This window comes from Montipora capricornis, chromosome 2 (genome assembly GCF_036669925.1).
Source record: "Montipora capricornis isolate CH-2021 chromosome 2, ASM3666992v2, whole genome shotgun sequence".
NCBI classification, from domain to species: Eukaryota; Metazoa; Cnidaria; class Anthozoa; order Scleractinia; family Acroporidae; genus Montipora; species Montipora capricornis.
In genome coordinates, this window is record NC_090884.1 from 42,238,575 (window position 1) to 42,261,923 (window position 23,349).

Consider the following 23,349-nt stretch of genomic DNA (forward strand, 5'->3'; position numbering starts at 1 on the left):
CGATAGCGAAATAAATGCTCCTTTTCTCTCAAACGAACACGGTGACCCCCGATTTTTTTTTTTTTCAGGTATTTGCTAAGAACAGTCTAATAAAGAAAACAGTTCCGCACTGGGTGTATTTTACCCAAGGCGAGGACTTCAAGCTAACCACGGAACTGTCCCAAAAAGTGCACTATTCCCATAACCAGGGAATCAAAGACGGCGTAAATGAAGCAAAACTGCTTAAGTAAATAAAAGAAGCTTTATTTTCAAAACAAAATTTTGTGTCTTTGAAGTAACCAAGACTTAATTCTGTATGAAGGTGATTCGAATTTTTAACGCGAAAACAGTAAAAATAGCCCATTTTAAGAGCCTGCTGACGCGTAAACAAGCACGGTGACCCCATTTTTTATTGCATTTTTTTAACGTTCATATCATGAATGTTAATTATGCCAAGTTTCCAAAAAAGTTTGATAGTAGAACAATTTCAAGGGAATTACCTTAAGGAGGGCCAGGTTTAACACTTTCAACAAAGTGTACTATTTGGAAGGACTGACTCTACCCAACGGTTTCACTTAATTAACGGCAATGTTACGATACCATATGAAACACCAATAAAGGCTTAACAAGATGCACTCATTAATGTGACGTGATAGGTTACCATGGCCACAAAAGAGCCATTTGAAAACACCCTTTATTATAAACACCAATGAAATACCAAGTGAGCTTTCGCGCGAAAAGATGATATCTTCACACGTGGAGATAACATGTTATTTTCATACGTGAAAAAGTCACGGTTTCCATGGTTACAAATGAAAATGGCTCCTTTCGATGCCATTCGTGAAACGATTTAGTATTTCATTCTGGAGGTTGGTGTTTATATACTAAATAATAATCTCGTGAGAAATCTCGTGATGAAATCTCGTGATGACAAATATTTCACTCGTTCGCTGCGCTCACTCGGGCTCACTCGTGAAATATTTTACAACACGCGAAGAGAAATTTCGTTTCTCCGCGCGGCCATGTAATATCCTCTATATATTTTGTCTTTAAGCGTGTATATCTCAAAAACAAAATCGGTGATTCAATTTTTTTTTTTACTAGAGAGTGATTAGCAAACTAAGATAAAACTCTCTGCAAAGTTTCAAAAAATTCTCTGGAGCTAATTCATAGCCACTTTTACAAATAGAAAATTCTAAGGTGGCTCTGAATCCGCTCCGGATAATTTTTTGAAACTTTTCAGAGCGTTTCATCTTAGCTTACTAATTACTTTTCTGCAATAAAGAATGGGGGTTACCGAGTTCGTTGGTGAGATATACACGCTTGCAGACTAAATATAGGGTGCTTTTAGATGGCTCTTTATTGCCATGGTAACCTATCACGTCACATTAATGAGTGCAGCTTGTTAAGCCTTTATTGGTGTTGCTTATGGAGTTAATCCTTCTAATAAGGCATCCCCTCCAAATTGTTGAAACCGGTTTGCGCCACCTTAAATCATTACTCAAGATTAACAGCTGGAAAAAAGGGAATCGTGGTGCCGTAATACCAAAACCTCAAATCACACCATTCAGCAACATACATCATTTTATAAGCGACAACTAATTTATTCCATCCAAACACATGTACAGATATTTTCCAGGATGAGTTACGCATACCGAAGTATAGCGGTAAGTAAAATATGTTGCGACAAATATATGTTAGCGTGAAGTTATTGCATGAATGAAGTTCACATTGCATGTTTCTCACCATCTGTTATGTTATATGTTCGGAAAAAAAAAAAAAATTGCCGGGAAAATCGACGCAGATTCTGCTCTCTGGCTGGGAAAACGATGAGTAACATGAATTCAGGCTGGCCTTAAGTAGTACATTTATAGCGTGCAGGCAATGAAAACGCATTCTTTTTTTCCACGAGAGTTAAATATTAACCGAAAACGTCTTCGCAGCTACTAAGCAAGCGTTTTGGTTACTAACAGATGAATTCTGAAAAATGTGTCGTTGGGTACTCCTGTTTTGTGATGCTGATTGGGCTGGTGACACAAATGACCGAAAGGCCACATTTTTCTGATCAACGGCGCTTCAGTCGGCTGGAGAAGTAAGAAGCAAACTCGTGTAACTTTTGAAGATCAGTTTGTAGCTCCGTCTGCGAGGATTTATCGATCAAACAGCTTCTTGTTGACTGACTGTCAACACTGACACTTTATAAGGATAACCAGTCTGCAATCTCTATGTGTAAGAACCTTTATTATATCTCTCAGATAGTACGTGCGCTGTAATTGGCTAAATTAGCGGGCCGTATTCTACAGTACGGCCCGCTGTAGAGCCCGCTAAATTTAAAATTTCGACAAAACATCATCTAGCGAGTTTTTCATGTCATTTCTGTTGCATAAACTTGTACTAAAAACTGTTTGAATCTTGCAAGCAACTATTTCAAACTTAACAGCCAAGAAGATTTAGTTTTTGGGATTTTGGCACGGCATTCTTTGTGGCAGTTGAACCTTCCGCTTCACTTTGACTAGTTTCCTTGCCCGCGCGCCGGTTAACCTCAGAGATATAATAAATATTCGCGCTTCGCGCTTGGGCCATAAATCAACGGGAAAAAACTCGGTCCGTAACTTACAGTACGGACCTCGAACTCGGTTAGTAAGAGGTTTATAGTTTCATGGAAGGGCGAAGCACGTAGAAATTTAAGTCTCATTTTGTACGAGACCAGGTCAACAAAGGAACAACCTATATAGATTACTGCCCCACAGGTGAAATGCTTGCCGATATAGGTGTCTGACATTTGCAGCCTGCAGACTGCAGACTGCCTACAAATAGCACTGATAAACATTATTTAAGTCTAAGCACCAATGTCAAATAGCGCTGATAAACATTGTTCAAGTCTAAGAACCCGTTTTAAAACGGTTAGCTTTCAATAATTGTGATTCAGGGTTAGTCTGCAAATGTCAAGACACTGTACCGATTTGCTTACAAAAGGTCTCCCAAAGAGCCAATTCACTGAACTGCCCGAACGGACTAACACAAGCCGCCATCTTAAACTTTTCAATTACAATGAGATGGAGTGTTAAAATTGACACTGTTAATTATTATGAAGTCACAGTCTCGTGATTGTCAAGGACCTCGTGTTTCGCTATTCAAAACTTTGTTTGTTCAGCCAAGACGGTAACTATCGACACTTCATTCTTTATATGACCGTAGCACTTAGTGCCTTTGCACAGTAGCGAGTAAGGCAGCAAGGAATGAATTAAGTGCAAGTAGAAAAACAAAAATATTTACAAACAATTGTTTCTTCAAGTTTTATTCTAAAGCAACCCTTCCCAAACATTGCTGAAATTGGCGTTGCACACTTCCTGTCTAGTTAGTTGAAGCTCGTATCCAATTACAGCGCCAGCATCTCCAATACAATTTAGAGCGATTTTTTCCGACTTTGCACCCGCCTTCATCGTTGAAATGGACCTCCAGTCCCACACTGCATGTCTTCATATTGGCCAGATTTCTTGCCTTGATCTCACTGTAGACCTTATTGCTCTGCGTCAATCCATATGGATCTAAAGGGAAAAAAAACTTGTTAAATTTTAATTAATACATTTTAATTTCCGTAATTTCAAGCCGTTTTAAAAGCAAACTACCTTTGTCCAAGAGAGCGAGGGATAGTGCATCCCAAGAATAACATATGGCTTCAAATTCGAACGTCCATACAATAAAACGAACATGCGTTAAATTTAGAAAAGAACAACTATGAATATACACCCAGCAGTGAGAAAAACAAGACCTGTAAAATTGTCGAAGGATCCCCATGTGAGCCAACGGCCATCATTAAAGAAGCTTGTAAAAATTGAACTCGTCTTCAGCTATAGGCAAAAAATACGACCTCGCTGACTATGGTGTATACGACAACGTGTTCGACTATACACCTGTGTCCTTAAATTCCCCAAATAAACCATTGTCTAGTCCTCAGAGCTTTAACAATGTTAGAAAAACAAACGCAAACGATACAACGATACTACCTCCCTAGATCCTCTTTACTGACCATTGAAATAAAATGCTCTTACCTGGCAACAAAGTTTCCAATTCTTGAACAACTTCTTGCGCCCGCGAGCAGTCCACAGTCTTGTAGTAAAGGTGCCTTTTCTTGGACGTAGGGTTGGTGGTGCTGGGCTTGCTTGTCAATGCAGTTGTTCTTTTGTGTAGCCATGGCTTTCCAGGTCTGCCTTCTTTAACACTGCAACATTTCATCGTCCGAGGGATGATACTCTGGATTGAAGACCCTCATTACCAACGATTCGTCTGACCTCTTTTTTGTTTGAAGGGAAGACGTTAACTCAGACATTTTGTTCGTTGAATGAAATTAATTGATCTTTAAAGAAAAACTTTACCTGCTGATGTTGAGAGCACAGCCACCACAAAAAGGGTTACTGAAAACCCCTGTTCCTTTATGTATTCAAACTTCATTCAAAACGTCTTAGTCTTGCAAAGGAAAGCCATCACGCAAGACGTCTAACTAAATAAACTAAAATAAGTTAAGAATAATGATAACCTTAATAGAATTTCCTACAATATATATACAATGAGTAAAAATATATCGTAGCATTAGTTCTTATACAATATTTAAAAAATCATTATAATTACTAAAATGCTCAAATAAGACTTTTTTCAGTTGGTCTGTGGACTTAATATTAACATTTTCGCTTGCCAACGCATTCCAGTCCTTAACAGTTCTACAAAAATAACTATTTTTATAAGTCTCAGAATTTGGCAGTAGTTTAAGGAACTTGTTCTGACTAGAGTTCCTTAAAAGTCTTCTGCGCTTCACAACATAGTCTGTGAAAGCCAGACCGCCATCACCATCGATTCCTTTGAGGAATAAAGTTAACCACGAGATTGTTCTTCGTACCTTCAGTGGTATCCAGCGGTTATCCAATAGGTTGGTGACAGTTCCAGGTTCCCGCGTATAACAGTTTTAAAGTAATCGAAGCGAGTGGCTCTTCTCTGTACCCCCTCTACTTGTCTGAAGTGTTTTTTTAAGTGTGGGTCCCAAACTGAGCTAGCGTATTCCACGTGGGCTCGCACAAGGGCTATGTGAGCTGCCTCTTTCACTCCCTTGCGGCAACTTCTCAGGTTTCGCAGGAGAAATCCGAGTGATCTATTGGCTTTCATGACTTTATTATTTACATGGTGGCTCCAGTCGAGATTTCTGGACAATCCTACACCCAGATAGGGGTGATAGGTTACTGAATTCAACACTTTTCCCATAAGGATGTAGTTAGAGTTAACAGAATTCCGCTTCCTCGATACTCTTAGGACGTAGCACTTCCTGGGGTTAAATTTGGGCCCATTCTTGAAGTGCTGTTAGATCAGACTGCAGTTTGCCGGCATCATTGTAAGACTCAATAGTGCTGTAAATCAAAGTATCATTGGCGAACAAATGCATCCTTGAGGTACAATTTTCTCCTAAGTCATTAATAAATAAGACAAACAATAGGGGACCGAAGACTGTCCTTTGGGGACTCATGATAGAACTGGAACTTCCGGGAAGGTGTACCCCTCAACGACGACTAACAGGCTTCGACACGCAAGCCATTGTGTTAGCCAGGTGTTAAGGGCACCACGTATACCATAGTAACAGTTTCATCAAGAGGTGCTGGTGCAGAACTGAATCGAAAGTTTTTGAAAAATCCATGATTATTAAGTCTGTTTGCTCACCTTTATCAAGGGAGGGAGCTATTTCTTCTACTGTGGAGATTATCTGAGTTTCACATGAAAATTTTTTTCGAAAGCCTTGTTGGTAATTAACTAACACTTGATTTAATTCAAGGTGGGTCATGATTTCGTGGAAGATGATGTGTTCCATGATTTCACAGGGCACAGACGTAAGAGAGACCGGGCGATAATTTGCTTCTTGACTTCTGCTGCCTTTCCTGTGTTTTGGTACAATAGTCGCTTTGAGCGAGGCCTGGGGAACCGAGCCTGTGAGGAGCGAATGCGTAAACAAAAACTGTAGAAAAGGAGCTAATTCAGCAGCAGCTTCCTTTATATGTAGCCGACGGAATTCCATCAGGTCCATTAGCTTTTTTGCCGTCCACCTCCTGAAGAAGTTTTGTTTAGCTTGTGTTTTCAGAAGTTTGTTTAAAGCACCTAAACGTTATTTAAGTGTTGGAGCGGATCTTGTTTGAAGTTCGTCCTTTCTTGTTTGCATTGCCGTATTTTGCCGATTCTTGTTCCAAGCCAAGCTGGCGTGTTTCAATGAAATAAGCTTACATCAAAATGTGAATGATCAACGAGGTGCGTAGCGTCGAGTTGGCTATAACTAGTCTCATATGCAATAAGCGCTAATGGAATAACTGTATCATGCAATTTTCATTAAATTCTGAAGCGTTTTGCTTATAGAACGACAGGATGTTGTCTCAGTTTTTACAAAACGACCGCCGCAATCAGTTTGCATATAAGGCCATTACGGTATGTGAGCTGATAACCGAGACTGAGTGAGCCAATCAGAAAGCTAGAAATGAAATTTCATATCCGAGATTGAAAATTTGGTTAAACCGTCTATTCTTTTCTTTACAACCACCATGTACTTTTACTATTATTGCTAGTCGAGATGATGAGACATTAATTAACGTTGTTTGATAGCCACTTGTCAATATATATTAACTTAAACTTTGGCATCTGGTAATTAAGGTAATACTGGACAATTCTGCTTAAAATAATCTTGTTTCAACTTATAGGAAGGATTTTCATGCTGCAGGAGTAAGAGGATGACTTATGGCGAGCTCAAAACAGACACAGCGGCGACGACGGCCAAGAGAACGTCTTCTCAAAGTCTCCCATGTAGTAATCATTTGTTGTTTGGGTGGTAAATTTTGAAGCAGCTATAAACGCCATGAAAGTTGAGGAGAAGTTTAAAAATTCATCATTTGGTGGCCAAGTCCTCGACATAGCCTCCAATTTCGTGATTTTACGTCGTTTTTAGGACGAGAACCACAAAAGGATTCGGACGAGCAGAGCTTTTTTTTACTGTACATTAACACTATTGTTTTCTGCAGTTCTCCGGTCCACCTCGACATTTTTGTTACTAATAGCTCCATAAGACAAAAACGAGATGCTTAATTTAAGATGTCAGCAAAACGACGTCCTTCACTCAGAAGACCCTCTACATGACTACATTTGGCGCCAAATGAACCGTCCTAAAAGCGTACACTGGATATTGGAAAAAACAAAACAGGCCATGCATGATTGTCGCCAGCTTTGACTAGGAAAAAAGAGAAGAGAGCAAGTGTCTTTAAAGTGCCCCTGTGATAAAAAAAGCCACTTCCTTTTTTCCTTCAGATTTTGAAAGTGTGTTTGCTTAACACCTGACTGGCAAAATTTTGAACTTTGATTTTTATCCAAAGGCCGTTTACTTTGAGTGTAAGTTTTGGATTTCACGGTCCGCCATTACTCACGTTCAAAACTGACCGATTGGACCTCAGACGGTTGGATCCAGGGAAAAGTGACGTCAGAGGCTCACTAGCTTAAAATTTCAGCGTGTGAACGCAGTTTATTATATATGCAAAGCGTGAGTTTAAAAGTCTGAAAGCCCCAAACCCCCTTGCTGCATATTAATTCTGCGGCGTACACACGTATTGCATTCTTAAACTAGTGAGCCTTTGACGTCATTTTCTACTCGATCCAGCTCTCTCAAGAACATAATGTTAGTAATGGCGGACCATTAAATAGGAAAATTACAGTTAAAATGAAGAAGTGTCTTTTTGAAATCAAGGCTTAAAACGTGGGTCACTTAGTGTTTTGTTAACATAGTTTTGAAATCCAAAGAAAAATGTGAATTGATTTTTTGGTCACAGGGGCACTTTAAATAAATTGTCTATATGATCGAGATAAGACATAAAGCTATTTTCTCTTGATATGACCTTGGCACTCAGGCGGCCTTACACTGTAGGGAATAAGGGAGCAAGAAAGAGTAAATTGCATACAGATAAAAAATATAAACTAATCAGTGTTTATTAAAGTTTTATTTCATATCCAGGCCTTTCCGTACATCGATTCTGAAATTTACGACCCGCACGGGCACTTGGTGTCTAGTTAGTTGAAGCTCGAATCCATCCACAGCCACCGCAAAATATGCATGGACTTCGTTTAGAGCGATTTCTTCCGCCTTTGCATCCGACCCCTTCCTTGAAATGGACCTCCAGTCCCACTTTGCATCGCTTCATATTGGCCAGATTTCTCGCTTTGATCTCGCTGTTAACCTTACTGCTCATTGTCACTCCATATACATCTAAAAGGGAAAAAACGCTCATTACATAATAATTAATGAAATTTAATTAAATTCCATTATTTCAACCCTTTGCAAAATCAACCTTTTTTCCATTCGAGAAGACAAAGGATGTCGTATCCAAAAACCAGTTAAATATCGCTTCAAATTTGAGCGTCCACACAACAAGACTAACATAAGCTCATCCGATAAACGGCTATTTTGAACTCTTACAGGAATTGCTTTAGTCTGTACTAACACCCATCAGATCCACAAACAAATCCTATAACATTGCGAAAGGAACTCAATATCAGCAAACGTCATCGTGATGACTCAAGGGTATCCGACAAAGACGGTTCTAGCACACATCAGCCCACCCCTACAAAGCTCAACAAACCATTCTCTCGTCTTCAGAGGTCTGCATATTCAAGCACAAATGCAAAGTCTATAACAATACCACCTCCCCTGATGAAAATTCTTATTTTTCTTCTTTGTTGATCGCGCAAAGGAACTGCGGTTACCTGGCAACAAAGTTTCCAATTCTTGAACAACTTCTTGCGCCCGCGAGCAGTCCACAGTCTTGTAGTAAAGGTGCCTTTTCTCGTAGGTTGGGTTGGTGGTGCTGGGCTTGCTTGTCAGTGCAGTTGTTACTTCTTTTGTGTAGCCATAGCTTTCCAGGTCTGCCTTCCTTAATATGGCCAACATTTCATCGTCTGAGGGATGATAATCTGGATTGAAGACCCTCATCACCAACGACTCTTCCGATCTCGTTTCTGTTTGGAGAGAAGAAGAAAATCAAGCCAGACATTTTGCTCCGTGAAGGCTGAAATTAATTGATCCGTGAAGAAAGATTTTACCTGCTGATGTTGAGAGCGCAGCCATCACAAAAAAGATAACTGAAATAGTGGAGGAAATCATCGTTGTTGCTGAGCTACCGATTTACTTGGATGTCTGTACCAGTGATACATCAGCTCACTTATGCTTCTCTATTTATGCCAATTTGAGCAACAGAACTAGAGGCCGATTGGCTGAACGTCGTCTAACGCGATTGGTTTGCACTGCATAACAAGAAACTCCGTCCAGAACACGTTAGTAAATATTTGATCAGGTGCGAATTAGCTAACAAGGAAGAGGAAATAAACTTTGCCCATTTATGCGAGGTCTTTTTCAGGTACCATTGGATTGAGTATTCCTACATTCAGTTTCTCAGACTCTCGCTAAGAAAAACAGTGTATTGGCATCAGAGCAGTTCTCCGAACCTTCGTTCTATCGAAAACATAGAGTTTTGCCAAATGATTCCAAACTCAATATTACCTTCCCTTATTACCCTAAATTCCAGAGAAGTTATTTTAATATTTGTATTTCAGAAATCAATAAAAATGGAATATTTTAACTAGTCCCCTGTAACTCTTAGAGTACTTGTTTAAGAAGACATTTGAATTTCGTAAGGGACTCAGCTTGCTTCACATTACACGGAAGTTTCTTCCATAGCATGTCGCCACTATAACTAATTTTGTAATAAATTGTCCGTGGTAAAGGGATACAAAGTCCCTAAGGTTTTATGGCGTTTCTCGTATTCCAAACCTATAACATAAATCTGTAAAATTCTTAAAGGGCTTATGGCAAATGCCGCCTCTTTCATTTCTTTACCCACCGTATGTAGATACTGTATTTTTTCGACGAAGAGTTACATAGGGCACTTTTGATATATTTATTTAGTTAAATTCTCGTATATAGGGGACTTTGCGCAGAAGCTGATTATGATCCGAATTGTTTGGCACCTTTGGCTCAAGAAACACAGGCCACTAAAATACGTCTCAATCTCCAGCACGCATCTCAGACTTTAAAAACCTTAAGACTTGAGAGCTCTGTACCTGGTTAGTGTGCACTTATCTACAAAAATTAGATTATTAAAGCCTTTTTGAAGAGCAAAATTGAAACCATGGTTGGTATTTAATCACGGAGTAGTGTAAATTGGCTTTTGAAAACCTGGGCCCAGATATCGAGCAAGTTCTTTAAAGACAGAGAGACAAACTACAAGGCAATGCAGGCAAAAGTAGTTGGGACGCAACGCAAAGATTGGCCTGAAAACCTCTCAGATTTCATAAACAAACGGCATTACTGTTAAAATTCCCCTAAAAGCTTCAAAAAAGGAGTCCCCCACCCAATCAATATTGAAAAAGACTAGGAAATGTCTGTTTACAACTAGTTACAACTGGCAGCATTGTTCTGGGAGAGAGGCCGGAGGCAAAAATTCAAACTAAGTAAGAAACGTAACCTAAAAGGGTGAGCGTCCCAAGGCTTTTGCCATCTGATTGTAGAATATGAGAAGTTTCAGGCTTTTGTGACCAGGAGTACTGTCGTTTTGCGTTTCAAGTAAATGCAACGCTAAACCTTTCAAATAGAGGGGCGACGAATGGTAAAATCCGAGACTCGCCGAGACGCCGAGACGAATCCGAGACCAAGACCAACACAGGCAAGACTTTACACCGAAATAAATGCTACATAAAGGAGAGTTCGAGACTCTTCGCAGACTGAGGTTGTCGAGATTTCGCCGGAGATCGGATGAAACGTTTGCGAGTGCCAAGATTTTGGAGATACCATTTACCACCCCTAAATAGATAAAGAAATGAGAAAAATCATCACGGGAACTGCCAATGGATGTTTTGTACTTTTCGAAAAGTAGTAAGCGATTTTCACATTTCTGTTCCGGCTGAGTTTAGGGGATGTCTTGAATAATTAAATCTAGTGTTTGGAAAACCAGCCCATAATTATATTTGTTAAAATATCTCAATTAAAGTAACAGATAGCTTTTGTCGGATTGGAACCTATAAAAGCGCGTGCTGAGATTCCTTATTTAAACTATAAACATATACTCAACTGGAATATTTTGCTTCCAGGCAAATTTTCTTTTTCCTCATTGCCATTCGAGAGCAAACATCTCCAAGGCCGGATCGGATAATTTTAACAGGCAAAAAGCAAGAAGATTTGTTCAAACTGTTGTCAGAAGATGTGATCAACTGAAACTGAAATAATTTTTTTGTACTTGAACAAATGTTTGAAACCTTTGGTGCCGTACCATTTGCACTGGCGGATGTCAAAGACACTCCTTAATACTTCCGCTCATGTCTGTCGAAATTAAGAAATTTAAATATTCACATTTCAACAAGTCAAATATTTTGATTTGCGTCCAAGGCAGCCTCTTACTTCCTTCAGTGAAACATTTCCTTCCGCTTTGCTCTTCATTGAGCCATTTTTCGTGTAATAACGAATTACAGTAAAGAGCACAATTAAGTTGCCAGGGGACTGCAGTGTTCAGTGAAGCAGCCGTCGATTCACAAAAAGGCTGAAGAGAGGAACCTGTGTCTAAAAAGCTCAAAACATGAATGCACTTTGTTCTTTCACAGGCGCTGCAGACTCGGAGGGCAAAAAATTATAAGGACTTGTATGGGAATCCCAAAAACAAACACTCAAAAAGATATTTACACGCTAAAGTTCTCAATTAAAAAGCTGTACTTTTTGTCCTGGTGACTTTCTCGCTTCTTGTGTGGTTATTTGCCTGATTGAATGCTATTTAAGCGACTTCTCAACTTCCCGGGTTGTCACTCGTACATAAATAAAGGAAAGGCTGGAAAGTAATTTCTGGCTTACCTCACATCTCCCCGATAAAATCACTCTTCTCCGGCATCAGTCACGCTCAAACTCCGGCGATGGCCACACGGATTAATTTACTTCTCCTTGACCAAGTTTCAAGGTCTAGCGAGTATCCATTGCTGAGAAACAGCCACGAACATTCAAATCGCTGTTTCTCAGCAATGGATGTGACAAAGCTAGTAGATACATTAAAGGGAAAAAAAGTGTGCGGGACAAACTTACTCGATGCAATGAAATGCGTGCAGACGAAGGCATCAGGAAGGCTGCGTTAGCTAGAAATGATATCAAAATGCTAGCAAGAGTGTCACTAGATTTGGTTGCAGCTGAAGCCTGCTATCAGGAGTACCCAATGGATCCGCTCCTCAGGCTAAGAATTTACTGGCTGGTTACTAAATAATAGATGAGAAGCTCTAGCTGGGAATTTTGCCGAAACGTTTTTCTTGCTGTGGTCGACCCTTTGAATACCGATGCTAGCTGGAAAAAAAAAATTCACTTCCCTTCTGGCTTCCTGCGGCTTTTGAAATTGTGCTCTGGCTAATTTTGGCTGGAGCGGTAAAATGACACCTAGTCAGGAAAGTTCAAAGAAAGCGCTGGCTGTGAGTGATAACTAACACACCGCAAGCTAGTGCAAAGTCGAGCGCGTGTATAAAATTGTCACTAAATTGATAGAAAATTGAAAGAAAGAAAAGGCGTGTACAAAATGTTAACTGAATACGTCAGTCATTAAAACGCTGTCAGCAAACAATGCAAATTCTTTTTTAAACATCCCTGTCTTTTGTTACGGTGTTGATGGCGGTTATAGTCGCGGTCGTTGTTTTGTGCCTCTAGTTTGGTTGAGTGTTAAAAAGGGTTCACAGGCCTACCCGACTCCCTTGTACGTGGTCTGGTTTTTGTTGCCTTTGTCATAATTTTACTCTCGATTTTGAGTACATATTTGAATGGACGCCTCTTTTAGGCGGTTCCTGTAGTATTCATTTAGCAATGGTTTTTGCCCTATGAGGCTTTACATTTGAATCTCTATACTGCTGTGTGATACGTTTTCTTGCAATCAGTTTGCATATAAGGCCATTACGGTATGTGAGCTGATAACCGAGACTGAGTGAGCCAATCAGAAAGCTAGAAATGAAATTTCATATCCGAGATTGAAAATTTGGTTAAACCGTCTATTCCTTTCTTTACGACCATCATGTACTTTTACTATTATTGCTAGTCGAGATGATGAGACATTAATTAACGTTGTTTGATAGCCACTTGTCAATATATATTAACTTAAACTTTGGCATCTGGCAATTAAGGTAATACTGGACAATTCTGCTTAAAATAATCCTGTTTCAACTTATAGGAAGGATTTTCATGCTGGAGGAGTAAGAGGATGACTTATGGCGAGCTCAAAACAGACAGCGGCGACGACGGCCAAGAGAACGTCTTATCAAACTCTCCCATGTTGTAATCATTTGTTGTTTGGGTGGTAAATTTTGAAGCAGCTATAAACGCCATGAAAGTTGAGGAGAAGTTTAAAAATTCATCATTTGGTGGCCAAGTTCTCGACATAGCCTCCAATTTCGTGATTTTACGAACCACAAAAGGATTCGGACGAGCATAGCTTTTTTTTACTGTACATTAAAACTATTGTTTTCTGCAGTTCTCCGGTCCACCTCGACATTGTTGTTACTAATTAATAGCTCCATAAGACAAAAAAGAGATGCTTAAAATGTCAGCAAAACGACGTCCTTCACTCAGAAGACCCTCTACATGACTACATTTGGCGCCAAATGAACCGTCCTAAAAGCGTACACTGGATATTGGAAAAAAGAAAAACAGGCCATGTATGATTGTCGCCAGCTTTAACGACGAAAAAGGCAAAGTGAGCAAGTGTCTTTAAATAAATTGTCTATATGATCGAGATAAGACATGACACTATTTTTTCTTGATGTAACCTTGGCACTCAGGCGGCCTTACACTGTAGGGAATAAGGGAGCAAGAAAGAGTAAATTGCATACAGATAAAAAATATAAACAAATCAGTGTTTATTAAAGTTTTATTTCATATCCAGGCCTTTCCGTACATCGATTCTGAAATTTACGACGCGCACGGGCACTTGGTGTCTAGTTAGTTGAAGCTCGAATCCATCCACAGCTACCGCAAAATAAGCATGGACTTCGCTTAGAGCGATTTTTTCCGCCTTTGCATCCGACCCCTTCCTTGAAATGGACCTCCAGTCCCACTTTGCATCGCTTCATATTGGCCAGATTTCTCGCTTTGATCTCGCTGTTAACCTTATTGCTCATTGTCACTCCATATGCATCTAAAAGGGGAAAAAAAACGCTCGTTACATAATAATTAATGTAATTTAATTAATTTCCATCATTTCAAACCTTTTTTTCGTTAGAGATGGCAAAGGATGTCGTATCCAAAAACCAGTTAAATACCGCTTCAAATTTGAGCGTCCACACAACAAGACTAACATCAGCTTATCCGATAAACGGCTATTTTGAACTCTTACAGGAATTGCTTTAGTCTGTACACCCATCGGATCCACAAACAAATCCTATAACGTTGCGAAAGGAGCTCAATATCAGCAAACGTCATCATGACGACTCAAGGGTATCCGACAAAGACGGTTCTAGCACACATCAGCCCACCCCTACAAAGCTCAACAAACCATTCTCTCGTCTTCAGAGGTCTGAACATTCAAGCGCAAATGCAAAGTCTATAACAATACCAACTCCCCTGATGAAAATTCTTATTTTTCTTCTTTGCTGATCGCGCAAAGGAACTGCGGTTACCTGGCAACAAAGTTTCCAATTCTTGAACAACTTCTTGCGCCCGCGAGCAGTCCACAGTCTTGTAGTAAAGGTGCCTTTTCTCGTAGGTTGGGTTGGTGGTGCTGGGCTTGCTTGTCAGTGCAGTTGTTACTTCTTTTGTGTAGCCATGGCTTTCCAGGTCTGCCTTCCTTAATATGGCCAACATTTCATCGTCTGAGGGATGATAATCTGGATTGAAGACCCTCATCACCAACGACTCTTCCGATCTCGTTTCTGTTTGGAGAGAAGAGGAAAATCAAGCCAGACATTTTGCTCCGTGAAGGCTGAAATTAATTGATCCGTGAAGAAAGATTTTACCTGCTGATGTTGAGAGCGCAGCCATCACAAAAAAGATAACTGAAATAGTGGAGGAAATCATCGTTGTTGCTGAGCTACCGATTTACTTGGATGTCTGTACCAGTGATACATCACATCAACTCACTTATGCTTCTCTATTTATGCCAATTTGAGCAACAGAACTAGAGGCCGATTGGCTGAACGTCGTCTAACGCGATTGGTTTGCACTGCATAACAAGAAACTCCGTCCAGAACACGTTAGTAAATATTTGATCAGGTGCGAATTAGCTAACAAGGAAGAGGAAATAAACTTTGCCCATTTATGCGAGGTCTTTTTCAGGTACCATTGGATTGAGTATTCCTACATTCAGTTTCTCAGACTCTCGCTAAGAAAAACAGTGTATTGGCATCAGAGCAGTTCTCAGAACTTTCGTTCTATCGAAAACATAGAGTTTTGCTAAATGATTCCAAACTCAATATTACCTTCCCTTATTACCCTAAATTCCAGAGAAGTTATTTTAATATTTGTATTTCAGAAATCATTAAAAATGGAATATTTTAACTAGTCCCCTGTAACGCTTTCCTTATTTAAGACATTTTCTTCTTGTTTTTCGCTTCATCACTGGCATAAGCAAAAAATGAAATGAGCTCGATTTCAAGATGTAAAAGGTTAAATAGATAGATACATACATACATACATACATACATACATACATACATACATACATACATACATACATACATACATACATACATACATACATACATACATACATACATACATACATACATACATACATACATACATACATACATGATACATACATACATAATCTTTATTTATCCACGTTCAATTATAACATCATGAAAAATATTAAATAAAAGGTGCTTTACGTTATAAACTATCTACATTATTAAAAAAAATTCTAAATAAAAAGCTGCTCTCCACGAAATGCCGTGACCTAGAGTACTTGTTTAAGAAGACATTTGAATTTCGTAAGGGACTCTGCTTGCTTCACATTACACGGAAGTTTGTTCCATAGCATGTCGCCACTATAACTAATTTTGTAATAAATTGTCCGTGGTAAAGGGATACAAAGTCCCTAAGGTTTTATGGCGTTTCTCGTATTCCAAACCTAGAACATAAATCTGTAAAATTCTTAAAGGACTTATGGAAAATGCCGCCTCTTTCATTTCTTTACCCACCGTATGTGGATAGTGTATTTTTTCGACAAAGAGTTACATAGGGCACTTTTGATATATTTATTTAGTTAAATTCTCGTATATAGGGGACTTTGCACAGAAGCTGATAATGATCCGAATTGTTTGGCACCTCCGGCTCAAGAAAAACAGGCCACTAAAATACGTCTTTGGCGCAATCTCCAGCAAGCATCTCACTCTTTGGAAACCTTAAGACTTGAGAGCTCTGTACCTTAGTTAGTGTGTACTTCTCTACAAAAATTAGATTATTAAAGCCTTTTTGACGAGCAAAATTCAAACCATGGTTGGTATTTAATCACGGAGTAGTGTAAAAATTGGTTTTTGAAAACCTGGGCCCAGATATCGAGCAAGTTCTTTAAAGACAGAGAGACAAGCTACAAGGCAATGCAGGCAAAAGTAGTTGGGACGCAACGCAAAGATTGGCCTGAAAACCTCTCAGATTTCATAAACAAACGGCATTACTGTTAAAATTCCCCTTAAAGCTTCAAAAAAGGAGTCCCTCACCCAATCAATATTGAAAAAGACTAGGAAATGTCTGTTTACAACTAGTTACAACTGGCAGCATTGTTCTGGGAGAGAGGCCGGAGGCAATAATTCAAACTAAGTAAGAAAAGTAACCTAAAAGGGTGAGCGTCCCAAGGCTTTTGCCATCTGATTGTAGAATATGAGAAGTTTCAGGCTTTTGTGACCAGGAGTACTGTCGTTTTGCGTTTCAAGTAAAGTAACGCAATGTTAAACTCGAGACCCTTGTTTGCGAATCCGAGACCAAGACCAACACAGGCAAGACTCTTCGCAGAGGTTGTCGAGATTTTGAGATCGGATGAAAAGTTTGCGAGTGCGAAGATTTTGGAGGTACCATTTGCCACCCCTAAATAGATAAAGAAATGAACATATCAGCTGTGAGAAAATGCCAATGGATGTTTTGTACTTCAAGTTCGAAAAGGAGTAAGCGATTTTCACATTTCTCTTCCGGCTGAGTTTATACGGGGATGTCTTGAATAATTAAATCTAGTGTTTGGAAAACCAGCCTATAAGTAAGTAACAGATAGCAACCTATAAAAGCGCGTACTGAGATTTCTTGTTTAAACTACAAACATATACTCAACTGGAATATTTTACTTCCAGGCAAATTTCTTTCTTCCTCATTGCAAATCGAGAGCAAACATCTCCAAGGCCGGAAAGGATGCTTTTAACAAGCAAAAAGCAAGAAGATCTGTTCAAACTGTAGTCAGAAGATGTGATCAACTGAAACTGAAATATTTTTTTTGTACTTGAACAAATGTTTGAAACCTCTCGTGCCGTATCATTTACACTGGCGGATGTCAAAGACACTCCTTAATACTTCCGCTCATGTCATTCGAAATTAAAAAAATGCATCCCTCTCCGGTTAATGAAATCAAAAGCTTGCGTTCGACTCCATTGCGCGATTAAAGCCTTAAAGTGACTGGCTTCCACTGGGTGGGTATGAGTTCTTTGTGAGGATATGTTTATTAATCTTTGCTGTGATGGGAGATTTATGTCAATTTTTCAAAGAACACACCAAGATAAGGAATAAGTTGAATATTACAATTTCTTGAAACTGATCCTAGTGTGACAAACGCGAACGCTATAATATGCGCAGTAGGTAACTGTGGAAGAGAACGTGTCATGTGAGACCATCAATTCCTAAGATTTATCATGTCAATGGCTTGCTAAAACCAACTAAAAACCGTGCGTAGCGTAACATTGGTGAATTTTAGTACCTGGCGGCTTTAGATGAGTGTACTCATACCACTGAAGTTAAAATTTTGAAGCGATTTAAGCAGCGTGATATGTTTGAGTAGTGCTGGATCAACACATGGGCACGATAGTGGAACCTTTCAAAGTTGGTCCGTCCCAAATGATCCTTAGAAGTTTATCTGAACCCTTCACCAACAATTTTTACAGTAATGCCGGAACGACGAGAAAAGATTTGTTTGACCTGATGATCATCCCCTCGATTCCAGAAAGGCAAAAGAAATTTAAATATTCACATTTCAACAAGTCAAATATTTTGATTTGCGTCCAAAGCAGCCTCTTCACATATACTTCCTTCAGTGAAAAATTTCCTTCCGCTTTGCTCTTCATTGAGCCATTTTTCGTATGAATTACAGTAGAGGGCACAATTAAGTTACCAGAGGCCTGCAATGTTCAGTGAAGCGAGCCGTCGATTCACAAAAAGGCTGAAGAGAGGAACCTGGGCCTAAAAAGCTCTATACATGAGTGCACTTTGTTCTTTCACAGGCGCTGCAGACTCGGAGGGTAAAAAATTATAAGGACTTGTATGGGAATCCCAAAAACAAACACTCGAAAAGATATTTACAGGCTAAAGTTCTCAATTAAAAAGCTGTACTTTATTATCCTGGTGACCTTGTCGCTTCTTGTGTGGTTATTTGCCAGTTTGAATGCGATTTAAGCGACTTCTCAACTTCCCGGGTTGTCACTTATAAAAGAAGCAAAGGAAAGGCTGGAAAGTAATTTCTACCTTACCTCACATCTCGCCGATAAAATCACATTTCTCCGGCATCAGTCACGCTCAAACTCCGGCGATGGCCACACGGATAAATTTTGCTTCTCTTTGATCAAGTTTCAAGGTCCAGCGAGTATCCATTGCCGACATTGCTGAGAAACAGCGATGAACATTCAAATCGCTGTTTCTCAGCAATGGATGTGACAAAGTTAGTAGATCGTACATTAAAGGTAAAAGAAATTGCTCGGGAGAAACTTACTTAATGCAACGAACTGCGTGCAGGCGAGAGCACCAGGAAGGTTGCGTTAGCTAGAAATGAGATCAAAATGTTAGCTAGACCTGCTATCAGGACTACCCAATGGACCCGCTCCTCAGGCTAAGAATTTGCTGTCTGGTTACTAAATAATGGATGAAAAACTCTAACTGGGAATTTTGCCGAAACGTTTTTTTTGCTGTGGTCGACCCTATGAATACCGATGCCGTCTGGAAAAAAAAATTCACTTCCCTTCTGGCTTCCTGCGGCTTTTGAATTGTGCAGTGGCTAATTTCGGCTGAAGCAGTAAAATGACACCCAGTCAGGAAAGTTCAAAGATAGCGCTGGCTGTGGGTGATAACTAAGGTGCACCGTAAGCTAGTGCAAAGTCGAGCAGTCATTAAAACGCTGTCAGCAAACAATGCAATTTCTTTTTTAAACATCCGTGTCTTTTGTTATGGTGTCAATGTTGGGATTTAGACAGACAACTCATTTTATTTATTGCGCGCGGATATTCTATTTCATTAGTGGCGGTTATAGTCGCGGTCGTTGTTTTGTTCCTCTAGTTTGGGTGACTGTTAAAAAGGGCCCCTTTTCGGTTGACCATAGGCAGCCCAAGTTCGCGTCACTAGAGAGTGTGTAATAATTAATTACTGGTGGGAAGATGACCTTTGAGTGCAAGCGGTGTTGCGTTACAGACGGCCGATGAGAATTTAAACGCGTTATAAGACTTTGTATGGGAAATAAAATACCGTCGATTATGAAGCCTAAAAAACGCTCAAGTTAACGTTCATTTAATAAAATGAATAAAACTGACTCACCTCTGGTGTATTCTTGTGCCTTTTGGAGCTTATTTTAGCGTTTCGGGAAATTCCGTGTTTTTGATGTTCTAAGACGAAGTCAAGGCTGCACACTAAGATTTCGACCATAGTCAGCTCGGAGGCGGTTTGCGACTCGAAAATCCATCCCAGCCGCGATTTTTTCACGCAAATCTAAAGCCCCATCATTTGCGAACCTCGGTGAATGTTTCGTCGTCAAAAATCCCCACACCCCCCTTGGCTGGAAATGAGCATTTTCTGCTTCCGATTCCACGATAGCTGATGAATTTAACAGCTGCTGATAACCGAACAGGACACGGAGCTTGGGTCCGAGGTCAAATTAACTCCAACCGATGAGGTACAGCCATTTCATGTACAACACTTACCCCATCCCCATAGCGGCTTCTCGAACAGCTCCATGGTTACGCCGAGAGACGCTGTGGGGATGGGGTAAGTGTTGTTCACGAGTGACGCGAACTTGGGCTGCCTATGCTCTAACACTAAACCATTTGTCGTCACTCTAAGCCATTCGGGGTCAATCGAAACCGTTTCACACTACGGTAAGCTGATGAATGTTATGCTAGACCATTGCACTTCTCGATTAACCATTTCCAGATAAAATAAGCCATTTCACACTACTCTGAACCCTTTGTCACTTCACTGAAGCAATGTACGGTAAGCTGGACCGTTTGCCATGGCATTGCATATCATGTCACAATACGCTCATCCATTCAAGACTTGACTTTGTCATTTTGACAAGGAAAATTACACCGGTCGTCTTTGGCACTGACTAGTCCTGTGTTAACTGCGATGATTGCATAAGGTGACTGATTTATTCCATTAAACACTTGACCACTCGTGTTTTCACTGAGTCACGGTTCACCAAGGGTATCTACACGGTTTATCCAATTCTCGGTTTTCACATGACGTCACGACCGCCATGTTGGTGCCCTAAACAAAGAAAAGGCGGCCATGTTGGTGCCCCGACCAAATCCTCCGGGAATTTAACTCTATTATTATGCAAACGCTTCCTTTTGTTTTCGTTGAAAAACATGGCTGTTGATCACGTGAGTGAAAACCAGCAATAATTTGTAATTTGTCATTTTTCTAAATATTTTCGATTAACTCAGACTGATTTTAACAAATATAGGGTGTTTGATAGGAACTGCATGTGGTTAGAACTGAGACAATTTTCAAAAAAATTACCAAAGGGAACGCGAGAAAATTAGCAGTTAATTTCACAGATTTGGTCACGCTGACGTCCCAAAAATCAGAAAAACACGTGCGATTCACGCTTTCCGCGCCACTCTAGTGCCCAGCTTGCGCGCGGCCCTAAAACTCTAGCGAGCCTCCTTAACAGATCACAGGTTACGAAGCCGTCAGTGCCTTTCCTGGAAAAGGAAAACTGACCACTTTAAAGGTGGAAAAGGCCAATCCTGTCTTCAAAGAGTCCTTTGAACAGCTCGGTATGGAATGGTAGTTATCAGACTAGCTTTTACAAGAATCTCGAAGAATTCATATGCGCGATGTACTCCTTTGCCCCTGTAACGAAGAATGTTAATGCATTGCATTACCGCCTCTTTGTTCTAGGAAAGGAGAGTTGGAATCACACCAGCTTCCACCGTGTCAAGACACTACCAAAGCACTGTGATCATGCAAATTATCAATCAGCACTGTGACCAAAGCTCTCAACTAATTCCCTCAACCGTTGGAAATGGATGGTGCATGGAAGACGGGAAACTGGCCATCGATTGAATGAGTGGGGAACCAGCATCCAAGGCTGTGCTTGAGCTCCCGTCATGCGATTGTAAAAGATTGTGTAAGTTGCCAAGCTGCACCTGTCTCGACAACCGATTACCATGCACTGATATGTGCCAGTTAAAGGATTGTACAAAGCAACCTGAGGAACAGCCAGACAAATAACCAGTGGATGACTCTGCTGATGACTGTGAAGATGATTGAGTCATGGCAACTGACTGTGTATTGTTAATAAATCTTATTGCTGCACAGGTATTAAGAACATCAGAAGAAAGCGTGAACATGTTTACGTATTAAAGCAATTATAATGTGCAAAGTTGCTAAGTGGTGCATGCGAAACTGCTCCTTTTAGTTGTTGATGAATGTGACAAGGCTAGAATATCGGTACTAATATGAGTACTAAGAAATCACAGCATTTTAAGTGTGTACCAGTTTAATCGATAGTGAAAGTCAAAATATGCGCTTTTTCCTTGAGACATTGATTGTGTAATCTTATCACGTGATTTTAATGTTAAAGCTGCGCATACAAAATTGCTGTGGTATATCAAATTGAAGTATAAGACCTAAGGTTTAGAAAATGTATCAAAGCACATGTTCATTTAAAATTAAGTAGTAAGAAATTCCAAATTTTCGGGTCTTGGACTAAAACGTATTAAAAATCTTAAACACACTACGGTAAATTTTAAGTATTTTTAATTACCAATAAAATTCCGAGGATTCGAACAACAGACTAAAACTTTGTAACGATTCCAGCCGTCCGAGCTAGAGTTTTTTTAGATTCCGTTTTCAAACGAATGGACGTTCAGGAGGCCTTGTTAGGGGGGTTTTAGTCATCCCTTATCCCTAAAATTACCGAGACTGTTATCCCCAAATCTAATTATCTTTGGAATTTGACAATTGGTGGCTATTTTAAAGTGTAAAGCGACTCATCTTTTAAAAGATAACCTAATACTGCATAATTATACAAGACTCTATAGTTTTATATAAACTTACCTAAAAACATTCTCCGTTCTTTACTGATTACTTCACTCAGAGTCCTGTGAGAGTGCTGGACAATCCTTGTAACATTAACAGCTACTACAAATTTAACATAAAACTTGCTTCGGCGGGATTGGAGGACACACAACTCGCAGAGCACAGAGTTTTACCTCCTCTTTGTCGTCAAAAAGAATAAATTGTAAGCACCAGACAAAACCTTAACCCTTTACGTCAAAAGTGCTTTCATCCTTGCTCTTTGGGAATAAACAAACTAATGCTAAACTTAGGTTCACCATATACGAAGTCGTAATTGAGAATGTTTGGTTTTGAGTCAATGCGGGCTCATGATAAGCAATCACGTGGTCAGAAGGTAAACCGTTGGCGATTTTGGCACAAATCTTGTAAGTTTATAATTTATAACTGGTTTGTCGGGCCATTTCCGTCTACAGAAGCCCCCAGGCTGGCATCATAAAGCTAGAATGTGGGTAAAGGCAAGCCTTTAAAAGAAAACAGGGGTGAGAGATAATTTCATGCAGACTGGGACGCCTAAAATGCTCTGTTGTAAACATGATGGCGGTTCATGAATGAAGTTGTCTCTCTGGCCTTTCTGTAGACGACCTCCAGCACCTACCGATACAATTTGGGCAAGTTTTGAAAGCTAAAAACCTCAATCGATGCGGTATTTCGCCTGTAGGACTGGGTGACCCAACACTTATAAAAAAAATCTATGAAATGAGAATCGGGGATCTTCCCTTGTCATGGAATGTCAGAATTACCCAGAATTCTTTTTGGGCATGAACGAGGCAACTTGAGAAGCACGAGACTGGCCCTCATCAAATGGCTGAAGC

At 39.9% G+C, this 23,349-nt stretch overlaps 2 protein-coding genes and 1 pseudogene across 4 annotated transcripts; all 3 read right to left on the reverse strand.

Moving 5' to 3' along the window:
- Window positions 1–3,301: 3,301 nt before the first annotated feature.
- LOC138037356 (uncharacterized) lies at window positions 3,302–4,309 on the reverse strand (annotated as a pseudogene).
- A 2,981-nt stretch (window positions 4,310–7,290) lies between these two features.
- Window positions 7,291–11,663, reverse strand: LOC138022312 (uncharacterized). Its single transcript, XM_068869422.1, has 4 exons — window positions 11,438–11,663; window positions 9,088–9,126; window positions 8,752–9,003; window positions 7,291–8,254 (listed from the first exon to the last, which is right to left on the reverse strand). The coding sequence occupies exons 2-4, from the start codon at window positions 9,110–9,112 to the stop codon at window positions 8,055–8,057; spliced, it is 477 nt and encodes a 158-aa protein (XP_068725523.1). The 5' UTR covers window positions 9,113–9,126; window positions 11,438–11,663; the 3' UTR covers window positions 7,291–8,054.
- A 2,243-nt stretch (window positions 11,664–13,906) lies between these two features.
- On the reverse strand, window positions 13,907–22,763 carry LOC138022290 (uncharacterized). Of its 3 annotated transcripts, none has more exons than XM_068869411.1 (3): window positions 22,517–22,763; window positions 14,671–14,922; window positions 13,907–14,189 (listed from the first exon to the last, which is right to left on the reverse strand). In XM_068869411.1, exons 1-3 carry the CDS (start codon window positions 22,524–22,526, stop codon window positions 13,990–13,992), a joined length of 462 nt encoding a protein of 153 aa, XP_068725512.1. In that variant the 5' UTR covers window positions 22,527–22,763; the 3' UTR covers window positions 13,907–13,989. The 3 variants fall into 3 exon arrangements, with proteins under 3 accessions (XP_068725512.1, XP_068725503.1, XP_068725497.1); XM_068869402.1 differs by lacking the exon at window positions 22,517–22,763 and adding an exon at window positions 17,313–17,433; XM_068869396.1 differs by lacking the exon at window positions 22,517–22,763 and adding an exon at window positions 15,007–15,208.
- Window positions 22,764–23,349: the final 586 nt, after the last annotated feature.